The sequence below is a fragment of the Lycium barbarum genome, chromosome 4, assembly GCF_019175385.1.
Source record: "Lycium barbarum isolate Lr01 chromosome 4, ASM1917538v2, whole genome shotgun sequence".
NCBI lineage: Eukaryota > Viridiplantae > Streptophyta > Magnoliopsida > Solanales > Solanaceae > Lycium > Lycium barbarum.
In genome coordinates this window covers 135205876-135216225 of record NC_083340.1, presented here as the reverse complement: position 1 = coordinate 135216225, position 10350 = coordinate 135205876, and the positions used below count along the sequence as shown (strand labels likewise).

At 33.7% G+C, this 10350-nt stretch overlaps 1 protein-coding gene across 1 annotated transcript; it reads left to right on the top strand.

The window, feature by feature from the left end:
- Window positions 1-6431: 6431 nt before the first annotated feature.
- LOC132636599 (E3 ubiquitin-protein ligase RMA1H1-like) lies at window positions 6432-9562 on the top strand. The gene is made up of 2 exons (XM_060353542.1): window positions 6432-6589; window positions 8594-9562. Exon 2 carries the CDS (start codon window positions 8633-8635, stop codon window positions 9353-9355), a length of 723 nt encoding a protein of 240 aa, XP_060209525.1. The 5' UTR covers window positions 6432-6589; window positions 8594-8632; the 3' UTR covers window positions 9356-9562.
- The last annotated feature ends 788 nt before the right edge of the window (window positions 9563-10350 follow it).

Below are 10350 nucleotides of genomic sequence, written 5' to 3'. Positions count from 1 at the left end.
GCAATTTCTAGATAATTTTGCAGAAAACCTTTCTCATGAGGTCGGTAATTTGCAGTTTCTGGGAATATTTTTCATAAAACCGACCTCATGAGGTCAGTAATTTGCAATTTCTTGGAAAATTTTGCAGAAAATCGACCTCATGAGGTCAGTATTCTGCAAAACAATTGGTAGGATCCAACTGATATTCCAGTTGTTCCCCTGTCAAGATGAAAATAATTTTATATTCAACTAAAACCAGCTCAAATAGCTGCCAACAATTCACCGAAGTACTGAAAAACATAAAACATTAAGCTACTTCAACAAACATATATATTACAACCAACAATACGTCAAATTCAATTCGAAACTACTTCAAAGTTGAATCAAAGCGTCATTCAAACATTCCGAAGAGACATTAAGCTACTTCAACATTCGCAAACATATACACAATATTAAACTACTTCACAACCTTTGCAAACATCCACAAAACATTAAACTAGTAGATCTACACCAAGTTAGTCTACAACATTAGACTACTTCGTCCCTCGCAAACATCCATAAAACACTTACACAATCCACAAATCCACCACAACATTAACATTCAAACATGCCTTTGTGTGTTTGACACGTGAGTCCCATCATCCGCACCACTAGATTGAGTATGGGGGTTACGAGCATCATCAGGACCCGAGGGAATCCCCCTCGAAGCAAGTAATGCATCTAATTGGGCCCTCATACCGTCAAACTGCACGTCCCTCCGCCTCTCCATTTCCTCCGAGGCCTGTAGCTGGCTAGATAGCTCATCAATCTTTTGCTCCATGGCCATAGCACTCACTCTATCGAGCAACTTGATATTGGAAGAATGTAAGCCTTCCAGGGGCAACCGGTATTGACGAAATGCACGATGTGGCATTCCGTAAGCAGTGCCAAATCTAGTGGGACCACCAACACTCTCAAGCTACCTTTCCTCTATTTGTTCTTCTGTCAGCTATGTCGGGTGGCTGAGTACGAAGAAACTCCGCCTTTGAATGTTGATACTGATTCTGAAATAAAAAGGTAAAATTAGCAACCAACTTAAATTAGGTATTCAATAGAAAAAACTATCAAATTCTGAAAAACTTTAATTTAAATATCTTGTCTCGGATGTTTATAACAAGATTAAGTAACTAACTAGGTTATTCTGTTTGGTTAGATAGTGAAATATGAATTATATATGAATAAATAATGAGCTGAAAATTATATTTTGCTACACAAGATGTCTATTTGATGCGTACAACTCTTTAACCTTGGTGTAAAAGGCAGGTAATGCACCGCCTTAACGGCAACCCTCTTCCCGCTACGAGTTCGCTTAAAACGAGCTCTTCCACAAAACTTACAAGATTTTAGACCTTCGTCATCCTTATAATATAACATGCATCTATTTTCACAACAATCAATTCTCATCGACGAGAGTCCTAACTTAGACACTAATCTTTTTTGCTTTATAGTAATTTGCAGGTATCTCTAAATTCGGATCAACTAATTTATGTATAAGGCCAATCACAGCATCCATTGCACCTTGAGGAACATTCTAATCTGCTTTGATGCTTAATAATCTAAAAGAAATAGATAATTGAGAGTGGGGACTCCCGTCATATAAAGGCCGACTAGCATTTTTCAACTATTCAAAAAAACGACTAGCTTCTTCATTTGGAGCTTCTTCATCATGGTTACCGGATTCAAAATCGGAATGCATCCCATAAGCATCTTGAATCATGTCGTGCATTCAAGAATTTTGGACATTAGGTTCCACCGCCATACTACTTTAACCAACAACAAAGTTTTGAAATCTACCAAAACTACTATTCGTTTCTCCATAACTAGTCCACACTGTATAATCTTTTTTAAAGCTGTCTCTATAGAGATGAAGCCTAACAATCTCTGGTGTCCCATAATTCTTACATTTACAATTCACATAAAGGCACCTAACCAAACCATGACTTAGAAAAGTTTCAAGTGTCATTGCATAGTCAACAAAAGCATCGACATCATCTACAAATTCTTGCCTCATCCCCCTTCGGTCGTCATTTGTCTTATTATACATCCAATTACGAGATTCTATTTACACAAATAAAACAAAGTCATCAATGCTTAATAATTCATTTTTTGCTAATAAATACAAATCACTAGGTTGTTTTAGAGAACCAGTAGGTTTCTCAATAATTCTAGCTGCTAGAACAATTTAATCTAAGAAAATTTCAAAATTAAGGACTTATTCCTGACTTTTCCTAAAGATAAGAATCATAGCCTGTAGACTACTTTAGTACTCCATTATTTTCTTTACAATTCAACAACTTTAATATCCTTCATTAATTATTTTCTTTATATAAAATCCTACACCAACTTTACTAATATGACAAAATGATCTACTGTTTTGGCCAGTTAATGACACATAAATTCCAACGTACCATATAGTAAAGTGACAAATATTATGAGCCAAATGTAGACTTTATCATGTGATGAATTTTAGCAGTCTCATTGTTGATGGGCAGGGATTCAAGTACAGATAATTTTATTCAAGATTTCACTTTGTAAAGAAAAAATAATTACAGAAATGCAAACATCACAAGTACAGGAATTCACTTTGCAAATTAGAAACAATATTAGGCAAACTTTTTTTAGATTGTCAAATCTGAAACAAGCTTTTATATATATATATGTATGTATTATTTCAAATTTAGCAGTGAGGTGACCAATTTCATTTCAAATTCACACTATAGAACATTGTTATATTGAGACAGTGAAGGACACTATAGAACTATATGAAAGATACCTACAAATTGCCAAATATCCTTGTTCCAGAAAATGCTTTTATGAGAAAGAAACATCTTCAACTTCTATATTTCTTAGTGTTGTTTGAACATGAACATCACTTTATCTTACGATAATGCCATGGTAACAAATCCACTTTGTGCTCAAACTTTTGGATTTCACAACATACTACATAGATGGGAACATGATATCGCTAGGACTATCTTCTAGTCATTCAACTTCTAAATTTTGTTCATCAATGAAAGAAACAAATTACTAACATGTACATTCATACGCCACTGATACTATATATTCAGTCAATTCTCAAGAGTAACACCAAAATTTTACAATGTTGGAACGTTAAAAGCATCTTAGTGCATTTCCACAATAGACATCTTTGTACAATGACACTTTCTGTAAAATCAAATGAACATACATTCAACCAAATGCAAAATACTCATCCCCATTCAAACAAAAACTCAGACAAAAAACACTTGATATACATTGCACCAACAGTTTCACCCCCCAACAAACACCAGCATTGTACATTAAAAACATTTTAGTGCACTTCCACAATAGACAACTAGTATTCTATACATGTGTGTACAATGAAACTTGATCTCTTTAAAACCAAATGAACATACATTCTACCAAATGCAAATTGTTCATATACAGCTACAAATATTTTAGCAAAAGATCAATTATTTTTTAACCAACCAATTATAAATTTCAGGAAACTAGCTATAGTAAATCAACAACAAACTTGAGCAAACCCAACCTGATAATCATCAATTAAATTAGGAAAAAAGTTGCTAAAGACGCAAAAAAAGATACTTAACTACATAATCTCATAAAGCCAAAAGACCTAAGTAAAAAATAACAGAACAACAAAAGTAGCAACCCACTTGATATCTAATCATATTATACTATAATTGTTGATTATCAACAAAATCTACTTCATCTCCCTACTAGCTCTTCTGCATATAGAAATGTAAAAATAAAGAACAAAAATATAGATACCCCAAGAAAAGCAGAGAATCGCGAAATAAGATTAACCAAATATACCTAAAAGACAATGTAATAATTTAATCACTTTCCACTATAATAACTACCCTTGTAGTCTATTACAAATAATTTATATGGTATTTCGCAACAACTCAATTGTATTCCAACAAGATAAGAATAAGGATCTGGGTAACCAAAAGAACTAAGAAACAAGGAAGAAGAATAGTTGTTCAAAATCTTACATGCAATTTTGAAGAAGAAAACAAAGAAAGCATACCTGAAATTGTCACATAGGCCGGCAACGTTATACGGCGGCCACGGTGAACGGCAGGGGCCGACGGTGACTAGCAGGCGACGTTATTAGGGTTAGAAAGAGGGGGAGAGAAAACGTGAGATCAAAAGAGAGAGAAAGGGAAAAGGCCGTGGACGGCGACGACAATGGCAGGCGGCGGCGACCGTCACTGGCAGATGACGACTGTGATTGGCAGCTCGTTAATTATTAGGGTTAGAGAGAGATGGGGGAGAGAGAAGGTGAGAGGAAGAGAGAGAGAAAAGGGAAAGATCGATTAATTGAGGGTCTGTATTTTATTTTACTTGAGTAATTATATTGACCTCATGAGGTCGGTATGTATATTATTGATTAATTTTATTTTTAATTTAAAAGAATATCGACCTCATGAGGTCGGTCCATTTAAAATAATTTAAAATTTATTTTTAATAAACTGACCTCGTGAGGTCGGTATTCTTTTAAATTAAAAATAAAATTATAATATTTAGCATCAAATGAATTTCCGACCTACAGAGGTCGATACTTTATTTTTTGAAATTTTTGTACAATATTACCGACCTCATGAGGTCAGTTTATTTTTAAAAATATCAAAAAAATAATATTACGACTTTACCGACCTCATGAGGTCGGTTATTTTCCGACCTCAACTGAGGTCGGTTTTTTAGGTCGGAAAATACAGTTTTTTTTAGTAGTGACAGTACACACCTAAATGGACCTTCTACAATATAAACCTAAAGATTCTCCAACAACTTAAAACAAGTTTGTAAATTAAACAAATAAAAGGTATTATTAAGCATAAGGAAATAAACATCTACAAAGTGACTGTATAGTCACGAAGCGTTTAAGGCAATTTTCTGCACAAAGAGCTATTGGAGGAAGAGAGTGAGTATTTGAGAAGATGCTGCAATAATGAGTAGTTAATTAAATGATGCCCAATACTTCCTCCGGTTCAAAAAGAGTATCCACTTAGTCTTTATTTTTTTGTTCAAAAAGAGTGTCTACTTATCAAATCAAGAAAGAATTAATCTTACTTTTTCATATTTACCCTTATTAAGTGTTAAGTGACCAAATTTTAATATCTATTTATTTAGGGGTATTTTATTCAAATTATCAATTTTTACTTAGGAGTTAATATTTTAAGAGGTGTGCAAATGACTAAGTTGACACTCTTTTTGAACGGGAGGACGTAACTTTGGCAGTTAGATTGCGGTTCAGTTAGGGTGTTAATAAATTACTAATACATTAGAAATAAGATTTGTCTGAACCAAATATTAATAACTTCAAGCTGCGCTTTTTCCAAGTAAGATTAAAATACGGAAGCTCACTGAAAACTTCGACAAAACAAACTTTGATTTCATAAGCCTATTGGTAATGGACGAGATCAATGTCACCTCAACTTATTTTTTTTTTTTCTTCTTCGTCCATAGATTTTGGTGGTTACTTGGTTATACATTAGGTTAATGAAGTAATGTAACAAGTACTAACCACATGTTAAAATACAATTCGTAACACGTATTCCCTTTTTTTTTTTTCACAACACCGCATAGTATTCTTTGGTGAACGGTTGGTGAAATGAGCAACAGAGAACTTCTTGCTTTTGTCAAACTACCACTTTCGACGAAACTTTTGTTTTTTCCACCGGCAAAACTTGATTATCTTATTTTCCTTTTCCCCTTTTCTTTTAAACGTTGCGAAATATCTAATTCATCAACAGTTAGAGGATTTACGATTTAATTTCACAAATGATTATTCAACTTTCAGTGTTGAAAAGTCTCACATGAGATGAAAACCGGATAGATATTCTCCTTATGTGGTGTTGGGAAGCCCTCCCTCATGAACTAGGATTGAGTTAGGCTCCCGATCAATTTCTTTACATATATTAATGTTATAAAACTAATTATATAATGGATAACTCACCATATATATCAAAGAAAAAGATATTCTGAAGCATTAGTAAATAACAACTCAACTTACTCCATACTATGAAAAAAACTCCTAATTCGAGACCCCATCTAATAATTAGATGCATTTTGTCATGTGGCTCATCACAAGTTCTTTTTAGTTTTTTAAGTGAGACGGAAATACGATTTTTATATTTTTAAGTGATATCGCGTGAATATGTAAGTTGAGTTATTGATTACATGAAAATTCGCAGCCTACTTGCTTTTTTTGGAACGTAATTACTATCATTTTCTGGCCATCTTTTTAAAATTTTAAATTATGATATATAGATATCATTTGCTGGCCTACTTATGCAGTGATTATATATACTCCAATACTTTATTTACACACGCTAAATTTCCTATACATACAGAAAACGTGTATCTATAGGCGCGTCATTCATAAATCACTATATATAGACCTCATCTCAAACCTTTCCTTCATCTTTCCACATTCTAATTTCACCTCATTTCCAATTTTACAGAAAAAACTTATCTCAGATCACTTAACAAGAACAAGTATTTGGATTGAATATTCTGATATTTATATCCATTTTCAACAACATTCTTGATATTACATATTTAGGTATGTATATATCTTCTTTCTATGTTTCTTTATATCTGTTTATTGTTTTTTTTTCCATCATTTGTAGACACTGTTTAAACAGACTTGAAGTGGACTTTGCGGTTTTTCTTTGATGATTAAAAAGTTCAAAATCTTTAGTGTTTTTTTCACATGAAGCCTCAAAAAATTTCCTTTTTCTTCTATGGGGTTTTGGTTTCTACTCTTCCTGTTGAGATTATGCATTTTTTTGGGCATATATATAGTGTGAATTTGGATGAAGGTGCCATCAATTTTCTTGGGAAAAAAAAATATCAAATCTTTGTGTTGAAATAAGAATTTTTGGAATAGAGTGATAAAATTTACAGCTACATAGCTAGCAAACCTTACATGTGTTTCCCCTATTTTGTAGTTTCATGCATCCTGAGTGTTTTGATCTTAATAGTACAAAAGATTGTATTTTTATGGGGTTTTAGGAATAAATAGTTGTACTTTTTGCCTTGCAAAATATGATCATTGATTTTTTGTTGTTCTTCCTTGACAACTTACCTCTAAACATATGTTTATCACTCTTTAATTTAGGGGTGCTGGTACCAGTTATCCATTTTACTTTTTGTTATTTAATGGTGCTATTAGTTGACCTTATGGTATAGATCCTTACCTAGAGAGCAGTTGAGATTGCTATTTAGACGAGATTCTAAAAATGGGAATGGATTTTCTTACGGATAATGGATTGGTTGGTCGATTACTATTTGACACTGATTAGTTGACCTCAGATGAAAAAATGAAGCACTTTATACTTGTATCAGGTCACTTTTGAAAGTCCTTTAGTTAAATCAGTTCCTTTATTCTTTTTGAATGAATTAAGATCAGTAAAATAATCTGGTGGAAGAAGTCCATAGAATACAAATTTACTTTTTCAGCAATTTCTTTCAATCAGACATGGTAAAAAAGAGAGTTGAAAAAGGGTGGTTGGGGGGGGGGGGGGGGGGGGGTTGTTGTTAAATGAGTAAAGGGGTAATATAAAACATATTTAGAGTCTCTTTTTAGAATTGTATGTGTTTAAGTTGCTAAATTTTACTTATACATACAGATATTTATTGTTTCACAAGATAATCAAGAACCATTGGAGCCTGGAGGCATATGGTTCATGTTTCCAATCATATAGATGTGTGAATTAGATCCTCCTTAATAGAGTCAGATCTTGCCACGTAGATGTTTCTCAGCAACCTATATTTGGAGAGTTTGTGGACAATATAGTTTCTGATATACTTTTATGATTGTTATAATTAACTCAGGAACTTAGTCTTTGTTCATTGATGAACATTCTTTGGAAATTATTGTCCTTTTTCCTGGTTGGTGCACCTATTTAATTTGATATAACTTTGCAGATTAAATTGAAGTTGAGCGGGTAACACACATAGGAAATCTCTGTAGAGATTCGTTTGAATGCTTATGCGTAGATTTTATTTTATCCTGATTTTGAGCCACGGATTTTATGGCCTCGGAATTCCATTTTTCTTTGGCCTCATTTAATTAAGAAGAAACTTTTTTTTTGTCAAGCTTTTGTTCAAGAATTCTGTATTTCTTGAGTTTTAACCTTTAAGGCATAAGTTTCCATGTGATTGTTGTTGTACTTGATATACTTGGGAAAATTGATTTCTCCTTTTATGGTGTTTTATATTTTATTTTACTGAAGCTCTTGTGCTTATGGAGTGTGGCTAATTTGGGAAAGCCCAGCAAGTGGTGGGTCCTTGTGCCACATTTTATTGACTAAAAGTTTTTTCTTAATTTAGATTGGAGCCCAGGTTGTTAGAATTTAAAAATCCTCATATTTTTAATATTGTGTAGGTCCTTTCCTTTTTGATCAGAATCATTATGCAGTTTAATTTGAGAAAAGGGATATTGCCTTAAAAAGCTCACACGTTTCTTGTTTGTAGAGTTCCATTCTAGTTCTTGTTTTTGTAGATTTCCTCTTTTTTCCGCGTTCAAAATCTAACCTTGTTCATCTTGTCATATGTTTAATAGGCATATTAGCAAACAAAGAATTAAATCAAGAGGTACAAAATGGTCTTAGAGCAGCTTTTCCAAGAGCAAATAGAAGAAACTACCTTTGATGATCACGATATTTCCTTAGAGAACTGGAAGATAGTTGATGCTAAGCAAGAAGACAATCTCTCCGGAGGTTTTGAGTGTAATATATGCCTGGATCATGTACATGATCCTGTTGTTACCTTATGTGGTCACCTCTATTGTTGGCCTTGCATCTACAAATGGATACACTTCCAGAGCATTTCTTCTGAAAATACCGATAACCAACAGCCACAATGTCCTGTTTGCAAAGCTGAAGTCTCACAGAATACATTGATTCCACTCTATGGTCGCGGTCAAGCTACAAAACCATCCGAGGACAAGGCCCCGAATCTTGGTATAGTCATTCCACAAAGGCCTCCTAGTCCAAGATACGGGGCTCAGACACTGATAGCAACTACTAATTCACATCCAGCCCATCAACTTCACCATCGAAATTATCCTCAGCAGTCTCCAACACATGAAATGTATACGACAGAACCAATGCTAAGCCCCAGTGGCACGTCAACAGGGGAAATTGTTTATGCACGGATGTTTGGAAATTCATCGGCTACTTTTTATGCATATCCAAGTTCATATAATCTAGCAGGGACTAGAAGTCCAAGGTTAAGAAGGCAACTATCACAGGCTGATAGATCACTTAGCAGAATTTGTTTTTTCTTATGCTGTTGTTTAGTGACATGTCTCATCTTGTTCTGATGACCACCTTCTCCGCTTGCTCATACTTTGTAAAATACTTAGTAGTTTAGTACTGTAATAGATAATAATATACGGCTTGACTCAATGTAACAGATCACCCGGCTTTCATACAGGAAAGGAAAGACCCCGCATTTTTGTACTCTCCAACTTGGAGATCCTCAAAACAATCAGAATATAGTTTCTAGTTCACTATTCTTATGATAAGAAGTCACATCTCATTCATATTTAGGAAATAGAGAATGAATATGGTTCATTGGAATTACGAGACAATTAGACATTACAAATGATGAATCAATTTCTTTTATTTGCATGTCACTTTGTTTTTGTTACTCAATTGTCCTTTATTTTTATTTACTAGAGTTTGTTGCTCCCGTGCCCCCTTGAGCCGGAGAACCCAGTAATCCCTTGCAGGGCGGTATTGCACACTTAATCAACTCTTGACGAGTAGTATCTACCTTCATCTTAGTATGTCTCTTCTTCTGACTAATTAAGCACTCTTGGTCTTCTATTTCGTATTATTAATTTAATTGGTCAATTCTTTTTTGCCACTGCAAAACCACCGTAAAATGTAATATAATACTGCGATTTCGGTGACGTCATAATAAATTTTTAAATAACTGTGTTTTTATTAAGCTAACTCTCATTCTCAGGTACATTGAAGCTTTGGAATCGATGATGGATTTGTGATTTTTTTTCTCTATTTTTCATGTTTTAATTCCAGAAAAGCTTACAACAATTGAATAGTTAGAGGTTCGTCTTTTGAATTTTTTTGGAACAAAGTTGAAGAAAACAACTCTGTGCTAAAGTTGACATACTTTTTCCTAACAAATAAGGTAGAAATCCGAACTTGAACTCATATTATTGAAATCGTGAATTCCTCTTCGTGAATTGCTACAGATTTTTAGCAAAATAACGGAATTTATCTTAGGTTATGAACCAATAGCAAACTTTTTCGATAAAATAATGGAATTCCTCTTCTAAATAGATTTTTAGGG